At 38.7% G+C, this 23,875-nt stretch overlaps 1 protein-coding gene across 2 annotated transcripts in view; it reads left to right on the top strand.

Annotated features, from left to right (window-relative positions):
* The window catches only part of TTC39B (tetratricopeptide repeat domain 39B), a 77,412-nt gene that overhangs the window by 31,195 nt on the left and 22,342 nt on the right, over positions 1–23,875 (top strand). The window contains exons 1-4 of one of the 2 annotated variants that reach the window (XM_084503214.1): positions 3,932–4,067; positions 19,087–19,191; positions 21,802–21,933; positions 22,895–22,971. In XM_084503214.1, the coding sequence (XP_084359340.1) occupies positions 19,097–19,191; positions 21,802–21,933; positions 22,895–22,971 (304 nt within the window). In that variant the 5' untranslated portion in view covers positions 3,932–4,067; positions 19,087–19,096. Of the gene's footprint in view, positions 1–3,931; positions 4,068–19,086; positions 19,192–21,801; positions 21,934–22,894; positions 22,972–23,875 lie in introns of those variants that run through there. The other variant, XM_084503213.1, reaches the window with a different exon arrangement.

The raw sequence follows: 23,875 nt of genomic DNA, 5'->3' as shown, positions 1-23,875 counted from the left end.
AAGATGGTGAGAAACAGCGATGACAACTTGTGATCAAAGTTGTATTTTCTTGTGCTTGGTCCTCAAGGCAGGGAAAAAAGTGGTCCTGTAAAGGTGATTTTTGTATCCAGTAAATAAGATTTTCATAGCTATGCACATATGACACACTAACTACTTTCTGTTGTCAGTATCAAGATTTGGAACAGCAGTAGTCAAGAAAGCAGCCTAATCTGACCCCTAATCTCTAACCCCAACAGTTCTGTAAATTTGAGGGGTTTTGAGTGGGCAATGGTTATATTATTGTTAAAGCTTCTGTATTTATTGCAACTAAACCTTTTGCCTCTAGCATAAGACTTGTTTGTTGTATTTTAGTAGATGCTTTCAGGATACATTTTACAATTTTTTGTTGTGGTGTCTTCTGGTGACTTTGAAACGTGCAATTCCATGTGTCCATAGCTGCTTAAAACTCATGTGTGGGGGAAACCAGTGACAGACAGGCAGACAAACAAAAAAATCCCTCAAACCGAACTCTACAGTCTGAATTGTCCTGGCTTGAAGGGGAACCGTGATGCTGGAGCACACTGGGACATTCTGCACAGAACTTCCCAAAGCTCTGCATCTCTCCCGTGCCATTCTTCCTTGCAAGCCTTCACTGAAAGGTTCCCGTGCAGGATAGAACAGCCTATTTTACATGACCCAGTGCTGGCCAAGTGAAGCTTGTCTTCATTGAGGCTAAATGTTTGGGTAGCTGCTTGTGGTTAGCTCTTCCATGAAAGACAAATTAACACCATAGTAGTAAACACAGATACTATGTTTAGGTCAGGGGTTCCTGGTGTCTTCAGGATAATAATAGACTTCTGGAGCCTATTGTGTTAGTTTTGATGTTAGAATGTGTGATCTGCTGATCACATCCATATGTTATCTCTTTAAATTGCTTTTGGGAAATTAGCGTTTATCTTATCCTGTGCTTTAATGAAGAATGCTGTGATAATTTGCAGTCATCCAGTTCAAGAGTTTTCTTCTTTGAATATTTCAGGGACTTTGAAAGGGATGTAGATTCTTACCACAGACAGTTCTGTGGTAAAGGATTTATACTGAAATGTTTCTTATGTTTATTTTTTTATATTTTGCTGGAATGAGGAATGTGAATATTCTTTCCTCATTTTTTACAGTTAGGTGATCAATCTGTGATCTCAGAGTACTTAGTTGTGTTCACAAACTGGTGTCACAATTTTTGAATCATGAGTACTTTGAATAAGGAAATGAAAAAGTGAGCTCTGACTCGTAAACAGATGAAAAAATAAAAACTTGTAGGTTATAACTTCTTCAAATATTGAGAAGGATGATCCTTCTTAGGAAATGGGAACTGAAAACCAGTTCTGCCACATGCTTTATTTTAAACTATTAAAAACCGCTCTCTGATCTTTAATACTGTCTCTCTTCTTTTGACAGATAATTGAAAACTGTCTTGGAAAATTTTGGGAAACAGTTGTGAAGGTGGCTTGTGTGAGCAGCTCGTGTGTGTCTGTGCTTTTTTTGTTAGGTAATCTCAGGAAAACATTTTTTTTTGACATCTGCAGGTGGAAGGCTCATTTTTATCAGTTAAAGGAAGTTGCTGCATTTTTGTGGAAATTGGCTCCTGTCTCTCTCAGCTTTTACAGGGATGTGTTTTCTGAGGTCTCAAACATGGCCTAAATTTAAGACAGGACATGGTTTGTGTTTTGTGTGAACTGGGTAGGTTTTTATGCGGCTACTCAACGTTGATTCAAGACTGTCTTGTCTCTAGCGTGCAGTCAAGGTGAGAGAATTCCTGTCATGTCCTCTCTCCCTGCCTCAAATAATGGTAATGGAATTACTGACAGTACACATAAATGCTATTTCCAAGTTGTGTGGTGGAGAGCTCAGAGATCCTTGGTCTTTAATGCTATCAGGAACAACTTCAGGGAGAAACATCCTGATTTCAAGGTTGCTGTTGTCAGTAAGTTGTATTAGTCAAGGCAGCTGTCAGTTTCATCTCTGCCTTGCAAACCCTGGAGTAGCACATGTATGTACGAGTGGTTGTGTCTGTTTTGGTGCAGCCCAATGAACAGTTTGACATCTTTAGGATACTGTTGTTATGCAGGGAAGCAGTATTTGAACTCTATAAATGGTTTCAATCTTATACTTCAAACTTTTGGAAATTTGACTTATTTTAAGAAATGGGGTTTACATGGAAGTTTTAGGTGTGAAAGTGCTTAATCAGCCACAGCATGTAAGATTACTCCAGTTTAATTTGTGTTTACTTCAGAAACGAAACACCACATTCCCTCTGCTGTTGCTTTGTGTGGCTAGGGAGAACAGAGGACTGTTGTTGCATCGTGTCATTCAGATTTGTAGAACAGAAGAGATGTGAAACTGGGCTGGCAACAGAGTTGTATTTGGTTGGAGAACCTGACCTGCTAAGTGAAACAGTTCAATTAGCACACGGTTACGCTGTGGGTTAGTTAGGCAGGCAATGGCATGTTGCGACCGTCTGGGTGTTTTAGGGTAGCTTGATGGTGAGCTTGTGGAATTGCTCATAACTGTGGTGGGATCAGGTGATCAGAAGAAATTACAAACTAGCCATTGCTGGCTTGGAAGTTAATGTCAGGGTGGTATGTATTAAAACAATTTCTATTTTTTTCACCGTGGATGCTTGGCATGAGTGGCTTCATTCACTACCTATGCTTCACTGAGCCAAAACTCCTATTTTTTCTTTTTTCTTCTGGTTGAGAAAGCCCTATTACTTACACATATTACTAAAGTCCTTTGTGTTGTCTGATGTTTCTTCCTGTTCACAGTCCTTGGTTGCCTCCAGTGTTTTAGGAAATACTGTGCACCTCTATGTCTGTGATGCATATATATATTTGTGTGCCAATATTTGTGTGATGCAAAATGCATTACTTTTTGTATTTTGAAAAGTAAATTGTTTAAGTAGATAGCCTTGAAGTATGACTTAATTAACACCTGTCTGAAACGGTAAACTTTAGTGAATGCAAACCTATGGTTTCCTGCACTATTTTACAGGCTTTTCCTGATGATTTTTTTTTTGTGATTTAAGCTCAATTAGTGATTGTAGACATAATTATGAACACATACCCTTAGCCTAGGTGTTCTAGCATTAAAGAACAATTTTATAAGGTAACAACAGAGGACATAGTTTAATTTGCTGCTGCTTAGCTCCCATGTGCTGAGCTTTCCCTTTCTCTCTTATGTGGAGAGATTAGACCAAGGGGATGAAACTATTCCTGTTGCAGCTGTTTTGCTTCTGACTCTTACTTTCTCCCATTGGTACTAATGTTCATGAATATAACCAATTCATGTTAACTGCCTCTCTGTGCTATTTTATTTTGCTCACAAGATTTTAAGTAAAAAAACAAACAAACAAACAAAAAAAAACCCACACTTGAATTTACAGGGAGAAAGTGCCAAAGGGTTAATAAAAACCATGCTCATTTGCTTGAGGACTACATAAATATGAAAATCAAACACGAGACAGTTACTTTTCTTCAATGCTGTTTGCTATCAATTCCTATGTGTTTGTTCTATTTTTGCTGTGGTTGCATTAGTATACTTGTCTGTTTCTGTCTGACTTAAAAGAAAAGATGGTATAATTATTCAGGGAATGCTGTGGCAACTCCCTTTTTGTCTTTAAATATAAATCACTTTGCGTTCCTCCTGTCTCCATTTTCTCCTTGCAGTTAGGAGTGATGGATTAGAATTAGGCTGCAGCACAGATTGGGAAAATCTCCCAGCATCCTCTTCCTGCAGAGGCATCAGCTTCCAGCGTTGACTGTAGCTGCTGCCACTCTGACATTTCTTTTAAATTCAGCAATGGAGAGTGCCTGCGATGCCGGCTGCTGGCTTGTGAACTTCTATTCTCTTATTCTTTTTGCTTGATAACTCATTAATGAAACCTCATGGATGCTGAAGAGTGAAATAGTCTGTTTTCTCTGTATGCTTTTCTCCTGTCTTTTTGTTGTGCGGTGGAAAAAGAAGAGTGAAAGAAGAAGCAATTATTTTTGTATAAGGAATATATTTACTTAACTGAAGTTAACCAAATTAACCCTGTGAGTACATTATCTCTGCCTATTAGTCCCTGAAACTGTGATTGTGTTAGACAGATTTATGGAGTTTTATCTGTGAAAATGTACTTTAGCAGGTATGCTGAACATTTAATAAAAAACATTTTGTAGTTCAGATGAAGTTCTCTGGAGAGGAGGGAAAAAATTGTATTTGGAACGGATTTAAGAACTAATTGTTTCTCCTCTGCACTTTGCTGTGGTGAACAATGCTTCTAGCAAGCAGCAGCATCTATGCTGATGTCAGTGCTTAATCAGCTAGGATGCTGTAGGTTGTAGAACACCGCAAGGTATGTGTTTTGGATGCTGTTTTTTAATATGTGGTAATTTAAGGATAGTATCTGACTTGTAATCATTTCCTGCATTTATAATACACCTACCAAGAGAAGAAGATATACTCTAATTAACCATTTGAGGTTATATGATTTTTTGACTTTAATGTAATGCAGCTCTGTGCTTTTAAAGTACAAAATGCTAAGTATAATGCAGTGTGTTTTGAGAGATTTTTAGCAATTTAAGGTCTCCAAATTCAGCTATAAGTTCACTGTGTGATAAATTCCAATAAATTATTGTGAAGTTAGGTAGAACACTCTTATTGGTAGAACTACTCTGTCCTAATTTTCTGTTTTGGATCAGAGCCAATATTTGTGTGACGCAGTGCAAGTCCCATAAACATCTGGTCTGATCTGGTGTCCTACTTGCTGAATGATTTATTTCTTGTCCTTTCCATAGCAAGATAAGTGGAATTTTTATTCATTTTGTGTAAAACTGCCAGTAAGCTGTGGTTATTACTTATATATGCTAGCTCAGTTCAGGAGGATCTTTTTCAACGTAATTCCTTGTCAGTGTGTCCTATGCCCTACACCTTATGAGAAACGTTAAACAATCAGAAATTTGGAATACAAACAAAAAATAATTTTATTTCTATATACATGTTGTATGTTAAGTTTCGACTGTATTGTTCTCTAGCACATTCAGACGCTCATTTTTATAATCAGCATAGCCTATATTGACCTCAGATGGAGTAATTCATAAAAGCTGTTAGTCTGATATGGGGTTTTCAAACATAGGAAATTCTCAGTTTACCTGCAAAGATTGCATATTAAAATATACATCTGAAAATACTGTGGAATCACTGAATTCTTTTAATAAATCTGATAACAATTAACATTTAATAGTGGTATATATTTCCCATAGTGTCCAACAGAACAGCGTAAAGCAAATTTTTTTAAACTGCAGACCATCATGGTGCCTTTTTTTTTTTTCCTTCCCCTTAGTCAAACTGTGGTCACTTTTAAATACCTATGATCTAACTGTTTTACTCATGGCGTTTAGGATTACATGTTTTCCAAGGTTGTGTCAAAGTCATGCTATAGGGGCTTGATTTGCTTGACTAGGATTATTTCACAGTCATTCTCTTGATAAACTGTATGTGCATATTCAGATAGGTAGAAGCTCAGGTAGTTGCGGTGTGCCTTGTTCTCACAATATGGCTGATGCAAATTTTCCGTAATGAATCTTGCGTACTGTGCATGTGCAGTACCATTTGCAGTTGAACTTGAACAAGTAAAGAACTTGAAGTAAGATAAAGCTGCTGATGTTCATTTTCTTTTTAAATTGTAAAAACACCTGAAAATAATTTGATTATTGGGATACCAAATTTGATTAATGATGAATCTAAATACGACCTTCTAATTTTCTTAAAAAAAAAAAAAAGTGACTACAACAGTAGCCTTTTTTTTTTTTTTTTTTTTTTTTTTTTTCAGAAGGGTGGACTGGTGGCATTGTCAGTGAGTGGTGGATGCTGATCAGCCAATAAGATGAGTTTAGTGTTGGCCCTTTTATTTTCTATGCTATTTGAGACTTAGGGGGATGAAGAATTTTACCTCAGTTTTCTTTGTGCTGACCCAGTTTTGTTGCATCTGTAGAGCATACGTGAGGACAGAGCAATTGGTATTTTTTGTGCTGTACAGATGCAGTATCAGTCTAGATATTTATTATTAATGCAGTGTTTCTGATATGAAACACCATCAGATAACCTTTTATCTGCCTCCCCCACCCCTTCAAGTTGTGGAGGTAAAATAGAGCAAATATTTGCATGCAAAATCTTTTTGACAGCTTTATTGCTCTCCGTTACCAGGTTCTCATGAAGCAGTGCTGTACACAGAATTTCTAGGTTGGAAGAGACCTCAAGATCATCGAGTCCACTGTAGGCACTGAGTTGTTTTTTTTTTTTTTTAACTACAACAAACACAGTTCTAGTCATATCCCAAAATATTTGCATTGTTTCAATGCGAATAGTAAACATCACACCTACACATCGCATGTTTTCCATGTTTTTGCTGTAAGAAAATGACAATTCCTTAATTGTTTTCAGTGAATGCCCAAACCTGGCTGCCAGATGGCCTCATGCTCATTGTCCTTCTCCCTGCCTCTCTTCAAAGAGCTGCAAAATTTTTTTGATTGAATACTAATTTTAATCTATTATTCATCTATTACTATTGAGAAGGTTAAATAGCAGCATGGTACCTGAGATTCTGGGGGGGGGGTGGAGGTGGGGATCACTGAAGACATGATGTACATATAAAGCAGGGGACAATTCTGAAGTATTAGATCTTCAAGGTAACATTAATATCCTGTTGAAAATTTTAGTAGAGTTGCTTACAATTTTCAGAGAAGAAAAGGGAAAAAAGCCTCCTAGTTTAGTAAACCTCTAGTCCTCAGTTAAACAACTGTTGTTTCTTTTGGAAAAGTCACAAGAGCAGCACCTGCTTTTTCAAATCTGACAAGTAAGACTCAGCTGAAGAATGTAAAGCAAAGGCACATTAATGGTCTTCTGAAAGGTGGTGGTCTGACACCTAAAATGTGATGTCAGATGAGAATTATGAGAAGGAATTTTTATTTGACATTTTTTGTTTTATTTGAATGTTTGAACACACTTGATTCGTAAGACAATATTAAAAATATTTCTACCGATGTGAACAGTAGTAATTCCTAAAATAAAGCAGTGTTCTCCTGTAGCATGTATCTAATTTTAGCTTTCCAGAACTTTGTAGAACTTCCTCTTTTAAGAACTTCCTCTTTTGAAAAGGACTAGAGGGTGAACACCCTCTTAAAATGCTGTCACTTCACCCTAACTTTTGGTCTTCTCTGGCTTCCGTCTATCTCATTGTTTGATCATATGTATCTGATAAGTTGTGAAGTTTAATGAAAACTATTTTTTTTTTTTTACATAGCTCTCATTTGTACGAATTCTCCAGTGTCTAAATAAAGCAATTTAGTGAAACTGCAGCTTTGCTTGCAAGAATACTCTTCTGGATCCCTTTTCTCTCCCTAAGTCCCGTTTTCACAAAAAGTTGAACTCTACTGAACTTTTTTTGAAACTGATGAGTTTTAAATGCTTCAGGAGAGGTATGTTTGAGAGAAGTCATTTGAACTCATTTGTTTCCTAGTCCCTTCACCAGCTTTGCTACTCTTCTCTGAATGTGTTCCAGCAACTCTGCCCCCTTCTTGTAGTGAGGGTCTCAAAACTGAGACCAGTATTTGAGGTCTGGACTTACCAATGCCAAGGAGACAGTCACTTTCCTTGTCATGCTAGCCCCACTGTCTCTGATGCTCTCATTTCTGCCGGTTGTTGACCAACACCCCCAGGTCCTTTGCTGCCAGGCAAAATTTCTCCTAACCAATGATCTAAATCTCCCTTCCTTTAGTTAAAAAACATTCCCCCTTTGTCCTGTTGTTAACTGATTGAGGAAGAGTCGCTCTCCATCTTTTTTTTTTTTTTTTTTAAGTCCCCTTTAAGTACTGGAAGGTTGCAATGGGGTCCCTCTGAAACCTTCTGTTCTGTAGACTGAACATCCACATCCTTCTTGTGCTGGGGACCCCAGACCTGGACACAGCACTACATGAGGGGCCTCACAAGGGCAGAGCAGAGGGGGACAATCACCTCCCTCCCCTGCTGACCATTCCTCTGCTGATTCAGCCCAGGACACAGTTGACCTTCTGGGCTGCAAGCATGCACTGCTGGCTCATGTCGAGCCTTTCATTCACCAGAATCCCCCAGGCCCCTCTCAGTGAGCTCTTCTCCCAGTCTGTGCTCATGTCTGGGATTGCCCCAACCCAGGTGCAGCACCTTGCATTTGGACTTGTTGAACCTCATGTGGTTCACATGGGCCCACTTCTCTGGCCTGTCCAGGTGCTGGCATCTCTTCTTTCTGTTGTACAACTGCACCACTCAGCTTGGTGTCATCTGTAAATTTGCTGAGTGTGCACTCGATTCCACTGTCTGTCACTGATGAAGATACTAAACAGTACTGGTCTCAGGGCAGACCCCTGAGGTACGTTACTGTCCTCCACTTATACACATAGAGCCACTCTCTGGGTGCAATCATCCAGCCATTTCTTTATCCACTGAATGGTACGCTCTTCAAATCCACATCTCTTCAATGTGGAGACCAGGATGTCACATGGGACTGTGTCAAACACCTTACAGAAGTCCAAGTAGATGACATTGGTTGGTCTTCCCTTGTCAACTGATGCAGCCACTCCATCATAGAGGGCCACCAGATTGGTCAAGCGCAATTTGCCCTTGGTGAAGCCATCTTTGGCTGTCTTGGATCACCTCTTTGTCTTGCATGTGCCTTGACATTGCTTCCAGGAGGATCTGTTCCTTGATCTTGCCAGACACAGAGCTGAGGGTCACCGATCTGTAGTTCCCCAGGTCCTCCTTTCTACTTTTCAAAAATGGGAGTGATGTTTCCCTTTTTTCAGTCACCAGGGACTTCCTCTGACTGCCAGGCCTTTTCAAGTATGATGAAAAGAGGTGACTACATCAGCCAGTTCCCTCAGGATCCTGGGGTGCATGTCATCAGGCCCCATAGACTTGTACCTGTTCAATTTCATCAGGTGGTCTCAAACCTGCTCTTCTCTTACAGTGGGTGGGACTTTGCTCCCCCAGTCTCCATCTATGGGTTCAGGGAAACAAAAGACTTGGGAAGTCTGACTGGCAGTGAAGACTGAGGTGAAGAAGCTGTTGAGTACCTCAGCCTTCTCCATGTCCGTCGTTACCAGTTCATCCTTCTCATCCATCAGAGGGGCTACGCTTTCCTTGGACTTTCTTTTCTGAGTAACTTATCTATATAATCCCTTCCTGTTCTTTGCATCCCTTGCCAAGCTCAATTCCATCCATGCCTTGGCTTTCCTGATCCCATCTCTGCAAATCTGGACTGCATCCCTGTACTCTTCCCAGGCCACATGTCCCTGCTTCTGGTGCCTGCAAATTTCCTTCTTGTGCCTCAGTTTGACCAGCAGGTCCTTCCTCAGCTATCCTGGTTGTCTGCCCTCCCTGCCCACTTTTTTACGCAAGGGGATGGAGAGTTCTTGTGCTCTAAGGAAAGCATCTTCAAAGAGCTGCCAGCTCTTCTTGGCTCCGTTGTCTCTAAGGACAGTGTTCCGGGGATCTCATCCACTAGGTCTTTGAATAGCCTGAAGTTTGCTCTTCAGAAGTTCAGGGTTCTAACTTTGCTCATTGCCAGGCTCATACTCCTTGAGATCACAAACTCAATCAGGGCATGGTTACTGCAGCCCAGACTGCCTCCAGTCTTCACCTCTTTAATGAGCTCTTCTGTGTTGTTGAGCACCAGGACCAGTAATGTTTCTTCTCTTGTTGGTTTGTCTAATACCTGGACTTGGAAGTTATCCTCAAAGTACTCTAGGAATCTCCTAGATTGCTTACAGCAGGCTGTTCAGTATTCCCAACAGACATCTGGGGTTAGTGTGTTTGTCCTGTGTGCATTGTGTGGTCTTTTTTTTTTTATTATTTGTGTTTGTTTCAGAAAACCATGCGTTGTAGAATAGATCACAGTATAGTAAGCGTTCAGAGTAATTCGTCTGTTTGTTGGCTAAAGCAGCACTGGGTAGTTTTGCTGCCAGTGGGGTTTCCTTAAATGAATGTTTAGCATACAGACTACAAGCATGCGTTGGTGAAGTTCTGAAACAGCGAATACACTACGCCTTCAAAGAAATTACTTTATCAAGTCTGTCTTGCATCAGAATGAAATGTTTGTGAATGTTTCCCATAAGCTGATAACATTTCCATTGAATATATAAACTGCAGACATTTTATGTATGCAAAATTCATGCTTCTCATAAAAAGGATGTGTGCAGAATGAATGTAGCATTTGCTGTGGAGATAAACTCAATAGTGGATTTATTTTATGGGCTAGAAAAGAAGTTTGTGTCCTTGCTATACTGGTCAGATAGTTGCAGTTTGCAGAATTTTTATATTAGTAGTGATAATAGCCTAGGATAGGAAGTGACTTATGTTAATTGGAACTCATTTCAAGTATCTAACCTTTTTCTGGTGTGTGATTGTAAGTGGCGTGCCATTTGGATTTTAGAGGAAATCTTAAAACAGTTTTCAATAAGCTTTTTGTTTACTGTAAAAAGAACTGTTCTTCATATGGTCTTACATCCTTCCTTGCTGATTTTTTAAAATAACACATTGGGTTAAGAGTCCTTCTTGTTTGTGAATTGGAAGTGATTGACAACTTAATAATGTTCAGATCTCTTACAATGTAAATGATTTAAACTACTTCCATTTGTTAGCTGTGAGAAACATTTAAATGTGAGAAAGCTTACACAATTTGATTCTACGTTCGTGCATTGTTCTCCAAATGTGAATAACGCCTAGCATATGTAGAAAGAGAAAATTCAGCTGTATGGAGGTTTGCCTGATAAACCTTGCTTTTTCACATGCCGAAAGAGGTTTACCAACACTAGCAAAGTTTGTGGTGGTGAAGGGTGTGTGTGGTTACTTATAGAGGAATAAGTAGTTCTCAGTGAGGGAGTTGCATGCTCTTAATATGCTCAAGCGCGATGCACAAAAGATTCTTTGAAGTACAGGTTTGTTGTTGGTTTTTTTTTTGTTTTTTTTTTTTGTTTTTTTTTAAAAAGAATCCCACACTTAGGAGTGTTTAGGAGTACTCTCTTGGAATAAGAAAAAAAATCGAACATAACTAGAAAGCTTTGCTTTTGCTTTCATTACAAGAAAGCTAGTCTTTGCTTTTATGAACATTTTCTAATGTTCACAGTATGTGAATCTCAACTGTACTTACCAAGGAGACTTCAAACCTTCAACTACACTTAACAGAACAATCTGTGACATAAAACATACACCTAACACAATGTCTTTTTTAAAGAAGACAAGGTAAATGCCCAAACTCTTCTGTAGGCAGTGAGATAATTTTATGATAGCCTTCATTTGAGAGATTTGTAAGTGTCAGTAAATAACATTGCGTATTAGGAAATTACCCAAACTAGATTTTGGTACACCAAACTAGAAGAGCAGAGTATTACTATTGGCTCATATATAAGTGATGAATGAGAGGGATAAGGTGAAACAGGTTTTTCTTCTCAGTCGCTCTCTTAATAGTGAGGTCAACTGTGTTTTCAAAATGTGAAGGAAAATAACTCGAGAAAGATCTTCAGATCACAAAGCCAATAACTGAGGTATTGGAATGCTTCTTCAGATATAATAGACACATACACATAGAATACACACAGAGTTGAAGGGGTTGGAAGAGACCTCAAAAGATCATCGGCTCCAACTCCCCTGTCAAAGCAGGTTCCTTAGAGCAGGTTCCTTAGAGCAGGCTGCCCAGGTAGGCATCCAGATGGGCCTTGAATATCTTCAGGGAAGGAGACTCCACAACTTCCCTGGGCAGCCTGTTCCAGTGCTCCGTCACCCTCACCGTGAAGAAGTTCTTTCGCGTGTTGGTGTGGAACTTCCTGTGCTCCATCTCGTGGCCATTACTCCTTGTCCTGTCCCCGCAAACCACTGAAAAGAGGTTGGCCAAATCCCTCTGTCCCCCACCCCTCAGATATTTATATACACTGAGGAGATCCCCTCTCAGTCTTCTCTTCTCCAGGCTGAACAGACCCAGGTCTCTCAGCCTGTCCTCATAGGGAAGATGCTCCAGGCCCTGTATCATCTTTGTGGCCCTCCGCTGGACTCTTTCCAGGTGATTCCTGTCTTTCTTGTACCGGGGAGCCCAGAACTGGACACAGTACTCCAGGTGAGGCCTGACTAGGGCAGAGTAGAGGGGGAGGATCACCTCCCTTGACCTGCTGGCCATGCTCCTTTTAATGCACGCCAGGATCCCATTGGTCCTCTTGGCCACCAGGGCACAGTGCTGGCTCATGGTCAGCCTGTCATCCACCAGGACCCCCAGGTCCTTCTCCTCAGAGCTCCTCTCCAGCAGGTCGTCCCCCAGCCTGTACTGATATAGATGTGGTTGTTCCTTCCCAGGTGCAGGACTCTACACTTGCTCTTACTAAACCTCATCTGATTTCTTATCGCCCATCTCTCCAGCTAGTCCAGGTCTCACTGAATGGCAGCACAGCCTTCTGGCGTGTCAGCCACTCCTCCCAGCTTTGTGTCATCGGCGTACTTGCTGAGGGCACACACTATTACCTCATCAAGGTTGTCAATGAAGATGTTGAACAAGACCGGACCCAGCACTGACCCCTGGGGAACACTGCTAGTCACAGGTCTCCAGCCGGACTCTGCACTGCTGATCACCACCCTCTGGTGGTGATCCATACATCCATACATAGATGTATGTTACTGTCAATGTGAAAGCAGTTACCACAGGAGATTGGAAATCTTTATAGTTGCTAGCTGCATCCATGAAACAAAGGCCAAATGCATTCTTGTAATTCGCTGCTGATCTGAGGCATAGCTCAGAATTAAAAATGGGTCAAAGAGGATGCCAGGGACAGAAAGCCTTCCTGCTGCAATTACACAAAGTACCAGGGTCATTTGAGTTAAATAAGTGATGGGTTGATGTGGCAGTTTTAAAGTGTTTTGGATCCCTGCTAAATAGTAAAACCAGTGGAGACCATCAGGAATGTTCTGGAGTGTTAGTACATAAAATAAAGAAGTTAATTGAGAGGAACTTAAAAAAACCATGGAGTCCAACTGCCTGACTGCTTCAGGGCTCTCCAAAAGCCAAAGCATGTTACTGAGGGCATTGTCCAAACGCCTCGTGAACACTGAGAGGCACAGGGCACCAACCACCCGGCTAGGAAGCCTGTCCCAGTGCCTGACCACCCTCACGGCACAGAAATGTTTCTTAACGCCCAGCCTGGCCCTCCCCTGGCACAGCTCTGTGCCGTGCCCATGTGCCCTGCCATCGGTGACCAGGAGCAGAGACTGGCACCTTCCTGCACAGGCCTGCACACAATAGTCAAGGCGAGGCCACACCAATGCTAAATCACCTCTGTGCTGTGTTAATGCACCCCAAAATACAGCTTTCCCTCCTGACTGCTGGGGCCTACAGCTGGCTCATGTTGAATCTGCTGTTCACCAGCATCCCCAGGTCTCTTTCTGCAGGGGTGCTCTCCATCCAATGGTCTCCAAAACTGTGCCTGTGAACAGCATTACTCCATACCAGGTGCTGTACCTGATGTATACCCTTGTTGAATTTCATGCCTTTGATGATTGCTCAATGCTGCAATGCATATCTTGATGCCTCTGCAAGGCCTTTTGTCCTTGCTGTGAGTCATCATCAGCTCCCAGTTAAATATCATCAGCAAACTTGCTAAGGATGCACTCCAACCCTATATTCAGATCACTGAACAAAACTGGCTGTAGATGTGAGTCCTGAGGAACAAGAATTGAGCCTTGGGGAACACACGTGAGATGTGAACATGAAATGATGATTTTATCGTCTCTCCATGAACTGTGACATTTGATGCTGTAGTGGCAGTACAGCTTTTGATCTTGTCTCAGAGAAGTTCTTCCAGGGAGACAGTGGATTCCAACACCCCGAGACTGGAAGGCTTGAGTTTACTTTATTAAGTATGTATGGTAGTGCACACCAGCACAGAAATCTGTACCTCATGGAGGAAGCTCTGTGCAGTAATCCTGTGCAGGTGGGAGGGGAAGAGGGATCCTATCAGCTAAAGGTGATAAAGGTCGGAATCATTACTGATCTTGGACATTACAGAGGATGGATACATTTAAAGTAAAGCGGTGTTCAAAAAGACCATGAGCTTGCTAGCCAAGAAAATGGAACAATTGAACAGATTCAAGTGAGGCTCATCTGCAACTTACCATTAAGAAATCATGTCCTGAGGCAGGAATGATGGCAATCAGTGGATTATCAGTGTAGGATTTTTTTTTTTTTTTTTTTTAGAAAAGTAATTTATTTGAGATCTTTGAAAATAGCTAGCTATTTTCATTTGCTGGAAAGACAGAGCAAATAGAATGTGTAGTCTAAGCAGGCATGTACTGAATGAAATTAGTTTCCTAAAAAAACATGTGTGAAGCATGAACACAGAAGCATTGGTACACAGTAGTAGTAATGGTTAGTTACTGAGGGACTAACTTTTTTCCTTCCTCATATATCAGAAACAAAACTGAGCCTATTAATGTAGGCAAGTAAAAGTGAATTTTTGACAGCGATCTATTTACAGATGCTATTGGAATTAGCTGATAAAATTGAGTATTTTGCAAAACTTTCATTATGAATTACTCTTATATTTCTTGCTGCTATTCTTTTGAGACCATGATGTTTAAGACTTTTAACGAAGACATGTAAACACATGTACATTTATTACCCATACAAATACTTTAATTTAGACAAATTTATTCATATATTAATACGCAGTCTAGATACAGTAAAATATATTTTCTTTGCTTATATTTAGTAAATTAAAATGTTTATCAAGAAAATATTGATTAACAAGGATGGGATCACACACATACTTATTTCTGATGATTTTTGTTAATGGGAAACATTTATCCAGTTGAACAAATTTAAACGAAGTTTAAAGTCCACTGTTTTGCCAAATAGGCAGGGTGCTTCATAGCCTAGATTCAGTGGTTTTCTCCAGCCAGAATCTAGAAAGAATTTTATTTCAGCAGTATGAACAGTTATTAAGATCTCAGGCCTTGGCAGGTTCCCAAACTAAGTACTCAAATGGGTTATTTTTTCGGGATTTAGAAGCTACAGTATGCAAAAATACAAAACAAGTTTGTGGTTGGCTTTGATACTTTTTTTTTTTCTTAAACTAAAGATACAGAAAGTGTGAATGTGTGAAGAGAGAAATACTCTGTATGTCTCCCATAAGGGTTTCTTGGTCTGTGGGATGAATTTTTTTTTTCCTTCAGGAATGATTGTGGAAAGTGTCTTCAGTATAAGAATTGTAAGGCAAAGAAATTTACATTTAAGATTTTGTATTTGATGTTCTAACTCTTCACAGATTTTTTTTTTTTCAAATTTAGATCTGAGAAGTCAAATCTTCTGTTAATATCAGTGCAAGTAGCCTCACAAAGATAAAAAAGTGTGTGTGCACTGAAACTTTGAGAAGAAAGTTCTTAAGCCTTGTGTGACCAATAGTAAATTGCTGTTTCCCAATTAAACACAAACAAACAAACAAACCTGAATGCTTAATATACCACTTTCCGTTTTCCCCTAGTCAAGGAGGAGCTGGTAGGAAGGATTAATCAGGGTGTTAAAGACTTAGAGGAGAGAGTCCGAAATCAAAGAGATTAAGCAAACCTTATTAAAAGGTGAAAACAGAAATTGTACGTGATCCTGTTGAAGTCATAAAGAAGATGGTGTCTAGTTTTGTAGCCATCTTGCAATAATGCTACTATGTTGGCTTCCCCCACCCTCCCACCCCACCATTTTTCATGGAGAGGTGAGATTCAGAGATTTGTATGTATATATGTATATATGTAGCAGAGGGGGAACCGAAAAATAAATGTATGGATTTACTCAAATACACTCCTATCATTGAGTAGCCTTTATTATCACCAGTCCAGTGAAGATAATTCATACAAACTTGTATACTGAAAGATTTAGGACTTGGAAAATGAAGAAGAAGGAAGTCAAAACAACCATCTTTTTTTTTTTTTACAGTACATTTGCAACACTTCAATTGAAGTAGTCCCAAGGCTATGGTTTATTATAAAACCAAAGAATTTACATGAAAATGCATACTGTAAACTTTCTGAATAAAGATAAAATATCATAATACACTCCTGTAATTAATGTAACTAACATGTAAAAAATGAATGTCTAGGTAAAAGATTGGGTACAGTTAGCCAGCATAGTATGAATTGTGAATTGTACCCTTATATTCTGTATTTGTATTGTATCTTATATGCATCTTCATATGTATATGTATCTTTATATCTTATATGAAGAGCAGCATGTGAACAACAACAAAATGCTGACTCTTTTTCATCTGCATTTTGTTATTATTACTTATGTATTTTTATGTAGACCTAAATAAAGTTTCCATGCAACAACTTCCCTGAGTTTTTTTTTTTTTTTTTTTTTAAATAGAAGGCAAGTTAGATGTCTAGCTTGAAGATAGCTAAGTAAGAGAACATAAATGAATACAGGCAACAGGACACTGGGTCGTGTAGGCTAGAGATAAAAAGAACACATATGAACTAGATTTGCTTGCCATATGTTACTAATAAGTACTGGTTAATAAAGACTTCAGTTACCTGTACCTATACAGCAGGGCAGTCGTGAGCCACATTACAGTCCTTGTTCCCCAGGCTTCGGACAGGATACTGGGTGAAATCTGGGAGTCTGATCCTCTGGCAGAGAATCTTAAGCACCTGGGGAAGGAGAAAGCTTCTGTGCTGATAAGACTCTTGTTCTGTTTGCCTGGATCCCCAGCATGCCCCAAGGAGAATATCTGTACAGGAAGTTCAGTAAAGCTCAACCAGACAAAGAGCAGTGAAAAGACTGGAACATGAGGAGTTTGCTGAAGTCTAGACTTTGCTGTCTGGTACAAGTAGCAAACTAAGAGTTACAAAAATACATCTCGACAATCAGTATTATATTTTGTGTCCTTTTGTCAGGACTTCTGTAGCTTAACTATGTTATGCCTTCTTTCATAAAGCAGACCTGCTGGAAAGTTGTAGTGTTGTCAGAAGGTACTAGGAATATCAGAATCAGTGAGACATCTAATAAATACTGTAAATTTTCAGGTGAGGAGAAGCCTCTAGATGACCAGCAATAGAGTGCAAGGACTGATAACATATCACAACCATAGGTATCCCCAAAACCAAGCTGTCATGCATAAACAAAGACTGTCAAGCAAATAGAAACTTTGCCTTTGATCAGCTTTCTACTGGGCCTTAATTTTGTGAAATTATTCTTGAAATAATTGCATTAGGAAGCGAGTTAGAGCCAGGATATAAAGAGGACCTGTACCTTTATCTCATCACTTAAATAAAAAAGGGCCTTTGAGGGTCATGAAACCATATGTTCTTAGACAAATGGTTAAAGTGGTATTAGTTCATCAAGGCCTTGTTACTTGCTTTGACTGTTCTGTAATATTTTGTTAATTTACAGGATTTATAAAAGACAAAAAGTAAAATAAACTGTAAAATTATTAAAATATTTGAACAAGGGTTACTTTTCCTGTGTTGACAAAAGCTACTGTAAAATCACAGTAGTATGTGATCGTGTATATGTGATCTGTATTGTCAGTGGGCCAAAACCTTCTGTATTATTTCCTTAGGGATTGCTTCAATATTATAATCAGCAGAGCATCATCAAAAAAGAACAACAAAAAATCTGTCCCTAAATAATAACTAGTATGCCTTTTTGGCCAAACTATACCATGGCTCAAGGCCCAGGATGTGTGGCACTTTTTTGTTTGTTTTTAAACAGTATCTTCAAGACAGATTGGGAAGGAAGTGATCTGTTGGGCAATTCACAACTTTGCAATTCACTGTTACGAAGTGCAAAATTTGCCTCTTGGTAGGCTCAATAATACGTCTTTAGTAGTTTCAAAGTACTCAGTTACAGATCTTATATCTCTACAGAAGGATTAATTTTTCAAGTACTACTCTAAAAAAAGAGCAGAAAGCTGAACAAGTGTTTTTGGAGGTCATTTAGTCTTAAGGTAATTTTCTGCCCCTGATGGAATACAAAAAGCATAACTAATAATTTAAAGCTTTTTTTTTTTTTTTTTTTTTGGTGATGCAGAGTGCTAGAGGGGAGAGGAGTTTGATTATTCTATGTGAAAACCTGTCCAATCATATTCTGATATCCCCCTTTCCCCCCCTTTTTTTTTTTCATGTGTGTGTTTTACATTAAGATTTAGAACAGATGCATTCACTGTTGTTTGTCTTTCATAAATTCCTCCTTCAGGATTCTTCTCTTCTGGTCAGCACTTAAATATTCATCTCATTGACATGATCTGTTGCTTACCACTGCTTAACCTTTCTTGAATAAAGCCCATTATAGTGCCTAAACCTGTTGTTTTAAAGCTGTAGACAGATTATCTTTCCCAGATCCAGCTGTGCTGATTAAAGGCTATGTAGCTGCTAGCTGTTCTTTACTACCAAGAATGCCCAGTGTGTTACCTGTTCCACTCGTGGAGCAATTTGTGAGTGCTCCCAATGTCAGACAAAACTGGCTGAGGTAACACTTGTTAGATGCTTTGCTCTTAAGCAAGTGCAAGTGACTTTGCTTGAAGTGAATCAGGAAGAACAAAAGCTTTTTGCGTGGTTGCAAGCTTCTGACAGGTCTAGTTTTGGGCATAGCTGTTTACAGAGTGAATGTCTGTTTACTAGCTTTCTCGAACAAGAGTATTACTGTGTCATCTCTCTCCAGACTTAGATCTGAATACAAAATCTGACATTACATTTGTGTTAATACTGACCCATGAGAGCTTAGGCACAATAACTTGTGTATTTGTTGTACAAGTAGTAGTAAAAATGACTCCATTGCATATTGACTGGTAAACAGAGGATGACAAAGCCATAAACATCACTTTAGTAAGAAAAGAGAGTATTCCTATGTAGCATGGGTGAAGTGATAAGAATCTGACTTGGTTTTGTAAGGTCAGATTTTAAAAATGAACAATAAAATTGCTATGTAAGACCCATGGAGTTATATAAGAAAAATATTTATAAATATATAAAATACATTTACAGTTTGACTAAGTTAACATTCTTTTTTTTTAGGGCATCCAAAATGGATCTCAAGACTGCTCTGGAAGAATGTTCAATGGCACTGAATTTATTTCTAAACAATAAGTTCTCTGAAGCCCTGGAATTACTTCGCCCATGGTGAGATCATGTTATTTGCTTACGTTACTGTAAACAGATAGTGTGAAATGTGATAAGTGGTAGCTGAAGATTAATTTATAGCTCTGAAAATAATAGCTTTCATTTATTCCCTCATGTCCAAAAACATTTCTCAATATTCTGGGCCTTTAGCAGTGCACATATTTCTCCTTAATTCCATCACAGACCTGTTAATGAAGCACTTAATTGGTTTGTTATAGTTTATCATTCAAGTTGTCTTTTCTAGTGCATAATGAAAAAATGGAAGAACAGGACCTTATCCAATATATCTTTGATCAGAGAATTTGTGCAAAGGAGCTGCTTTTTGAGCAGATTAGTAAAGCTAATTAGGAAAACTCTAAATTCTCTTTCAAATGCTTTTAAAATTACATCTGTGTGACAGTAGTGTTTACTTTTAAATCAAACCTTTCAATTTAATGACTGTCTTTCTGCCCTGTTGCATTTGGTCAGTATAACTAAGTCTTCATAAATTGAAGGACACAGTTATGTAGCATGTTCTAGAGAGTGTGTGTACTTTTCCTTTCATACTATCACTGTAATAAGAACAGTGCTGATAAACCTGGAAATAAACAGTATCAATGGTTTATCTGCTTGCTCTGTTTGTTCTGACTTTCAAGTTTTTGAAAGCACTCTCTTACCACTTCACTGAGATAAAATACAGATGGGGCAGATCCCGTAGTAGTAGTGCTGAAGCCTATAACAAACAGTACAAACTAATTTGTTCTGGAAGGTGTTGCTAATAGTCACGCCAAATCATCTGCTGGGACTCTTTCCATATCTGCATCCATTACAAGTGTAGGTAGCTAGAGGATACTGAAAGGTTGTTTGGGTGAAGGTAGATGACCTGTGACTGTGGGGAAAAGAAATACAGGCAGCAGGGATCAGATGCAAATTCATGGTCCTTTTCCTGTCTGCCTCCTGAAGAAGATGCATGTTGTGGGTATTTCAGTGAGGGGGTTCTGTAGCACATGTAGGTAGTGGCATAAAGTTCTTGCTCTATTGTTTGGTAATAGTAAGATGGGGTAAAAATGATGTATTGATGATTTTAAGAAGGTAGACTACAAAATTACATGTAGTAGAGCAACATTTTGAGAACTCCCAGCTGCGCATCTGTATGCAAAAACTTTATTTTGGGGTATTATCACAAAATACTTAGTACCACATGCAAGGTTTGTGCTTGTGTGTATTAATAAATGCACACACATATATTTCCAAAATTTTAATATGTATATATATTTCCTTATATATATTATTTTGCCTTATGAAATAAAAAAAACATGTAATTCATACCCCATTTTATACTGCAGTTTTTTACAGATAGTGAAGTGTTTGTTTTAGTTGATGTATTCTATGAAGAAAAATACTATAAACTCCATGGTTTCAGTACTTTGAGTCCCTGGCAGCTAATAGACTCTGAGCCTCTTATACAGCGTATTCAGCTAATCTGCAAAGGAGGACTTAGCCCAGCAAAGAAACAGAAAGCCACCTTTCAAAAAGTAAAAGCCCAATTGTTTTACAGAAAAATTGCCTTTTAATGAAAGTTAGACTTGAGTCTTTAAAATACCTAAATAAAAATAAGCGAAAGAGTTGACATCTTTAAAAAATAAACATTCCAAGGATCTGTCTTCCTTTCATCTGCTGAAGTTTTCTGTCTTCAAAACTGTGCTTGTGGTGTGGCTCGTTGATTGAAAAAACATGTTGAGGAAACTGGAAAGGATCTAGCAAAGGGCTAGCAGGATAGCTAGAAAACTAATACATATGACTCCTGAGATTGCAAGCTGAGCTTGTTTCAGTTCGTCAAAAAAGACTTAGGGGATTAATCTAATAGTGGTTTGTAGCTATTGAGGGGAAGTTGCAAAGATAGAGATGGTCTTATCCATAGTGGCAGATGGTAAAACAAGAGGCGGTTACCATAAGTTGAAGCTTAGGAGGTTCAAACTGGTCATTAGGAAAAAGTACATTGAAAGACTAGTAGAGTACCAGAGGAGTGGGCAGACTTCATTTTCCTGAAGCTTTCAAAACCCAGCTGGTACCAAAACCCAGCTGGTACCCAGGTTTCACTCCAGTTTCCCCTTTCCAGTAGTTGCTTTGATGGTGTGAGAATTTTTTTTAGATGTTGTGAAAGCCAGGCTGATTCAATGTAGCCTTTTATGCAGGACTGAGCACATGGGTACTGGCCTTTCACAGATGCAGATCGTTGTATCTCTGGATCAGTTAGTAATTTTATAAGGATGTCCCTACCTCTTATGTTACGTGAAAGCAGAGCTGAAAGAGTATTTATGTCAAGGCTTAATTAGCTAAATTAAACAGATATGCCAGTGGACTATAAATGGGTGTATAATTAAGTGCAAATGTTTGTGTAACCCAGTTTGTATATTTTCTGGGACTTGCTGCAACTCCCTTGTGGAGGTGGACAAGTAGCACTGTGGGGAAAATACTGATTGTATTTACTAGATTATGTCCCTAACTCTATTTTCTTGCTGTATTCTTCTGTCCTTACACAAACTCATGTAGGTGTCTCAGACAGCATTTAATTTTGTCTTTTAATTTAAATTTTGGTTAAAATGCAGAAGACTTGTATGTTTGCCATAGGTCTAAAGATAGTATGTACCATGCCCTTGGATACAGCACTATTTTAGTTATGCAAGCGGCTATGACCTTTGAACAACAGGATATACAAATGGGAATTTCTACAATGAAAGAAGCTTTGCAAACCTGCCAAAGGTAAACTTGAGAAATTTACATTTTTGAGGTACTTCTTTTTGAGGTTCCTCATTTATGATTACTTTTTTTTGCTATGCATCATGTTAAATTGTAATGTCGTAATTTCATTGATGGAGCCCTGCCCTTTTCAGTATGCAGAAGAGAGTAAACAGATGATAAGCAAATGTTTAATATTTGTAATGAATTACTTTCTGGCATGTAAAATGCATTCCTTTTCTAAATGTAGAGTTGTGTATTCGGCTTCTGCATAAGGCTGAGGTGTTTGTAAATAGCAGTGAATATGTTTTTATAATGGCATACCTTAAGATAAACCATCACCTTGTAATATGAATAATTGAGATTTGTTAAAACTAAGATGTGTGACTGATACGGGATGTCCAGTGTAAAATTCCATGTCTAACATAAATACATCAATATTTTATGACTTTTTATGTTCTCATTTTTGTTGAAAACGTAACTCCTTGGTTTTCATTGTAATTCTGAGACCAGGTTTGAGAACAAATGGAAGAATAACTTGACTTCAAATTTTTATTGTGGCTTGCCCAGCATCATAAAGAACTCTGCAGCAGTTTTGTTAATGTGTGTGACTTTTTCTCAAAAGTCTTGTTTTAAAAGCTAGAGGTCCAATGAGAAACTGTTTAGCATGTGATTCATTCCCCAGCAGTGTTCTTGCATGTGAGCTGAGTTAGGTGGGAACCCCATGGCTGGAACCGGGGAATGGTATGCTCTTGTATACTTAGCATAGATTAAATGCATACTTGAAAGGTAGTTTAAGGTTGCATAGGCTTCTGGGCCTGTCAGCGGCCACGATTAGACTAAAAAAATCATAGCTATCGACCTTCCTAAGAATGTCTACAATTTGTGGTTGGAAATAGTTAAGAATTATAAATTAGTTCAAGTTCTTGTTGAAATGTCACTTATGCTACATGGGTTTCTTTTCTTCCATGTATGACTGATTCAGATTCAGGAAAAGAAACACAGTGGTAGAGTCCTTGTCCAATCTAGTTTCTAAACAGTCAGTGGATCAGTTGAGTGAAGGTAAGTGGTTTATAATACAATTAAAATAACAAAATGAAAAAAGCTCAAGAACACCCAGCCAACGCACACTAATATGCTTAACTCTTTAATTTGACTTTAGTGTCTTACAGTTAAAACAAGAAGCAACCCCCTCCCCCCCTCAAAACCCTGCATGTTCCATCTTCAAATATTGCGGAGTCCTTTGGGAGCAATGTTGATTAGTGTGGACCAATCACTTATGTGTCCTTTTCAATGCATAGTTTCATGAAATGGTGTATACAGGCTTATTTGTTAGACTGAGCATGCATGATGAAGTAAGAGAGCAATGTGTTTGACAACCAGTTACAGGACTGAGGAGAGTTTTGTTTTTGTTTTTTTTTTTAGCTTAAGACAATTGCCAAAAGGTTTAAGAATCATTGGTGCTGTGGAATAAGTCCTTATCCTTAGTTGTATTTGAATCTGAATATATTAACAAGTTTTGTGCTTGTCTGTTTTGCCTTAAGGTGTTTTGGGAAATGGTATCAGTACATTGTTCATGGCTCTGAAAATGCTGATCTACTATTTCCGATTCAGGCAGAATCAAGTATGCATTTTTTTCTAACCTGACACAAAAGAACCCTCTTTAATACTGGACACATCAAACTCACCATGTGTGCATTGTACATACAGCAGCCTTATGCATGTGGCTGGTCTTGCAGCATGCAGTTACTCTCACTGCAGAGTAACTTGTGTCATGTGTGTTAAGTCAAATGGTCTTTAGTGGTGCATGAGGACAGAAAGTCTGCCTGGGCCTTTCAGATTGCTTAGCATGACTCAGTAAAAACATGTTCGTAACATTCTACTGGACTTAGGAAACAGCTGAGCTGTTGTGAATGTTACTGTTCATCTGTAGAAGTTTTCTAAGATAGTGTTTGAGGAACTGGTT

Source organism: Aythya ferina (assembly GCF_964211825.1).
Source record: "Aythya ferina genome assembly, chromosome: Z".
Classification (NCBI taxonomy): domain Eukaryota; kingdom Metazoa; phylum Chordata; class Aves; order Anseriformes; family Anatidae; genus Aythya; species Aythya ferina.
The sequence above is the reverse complement of the archived record's forward strand: the minus strand, read 5'-3'. Positions and strand labels throughout refer to the sequence as shown.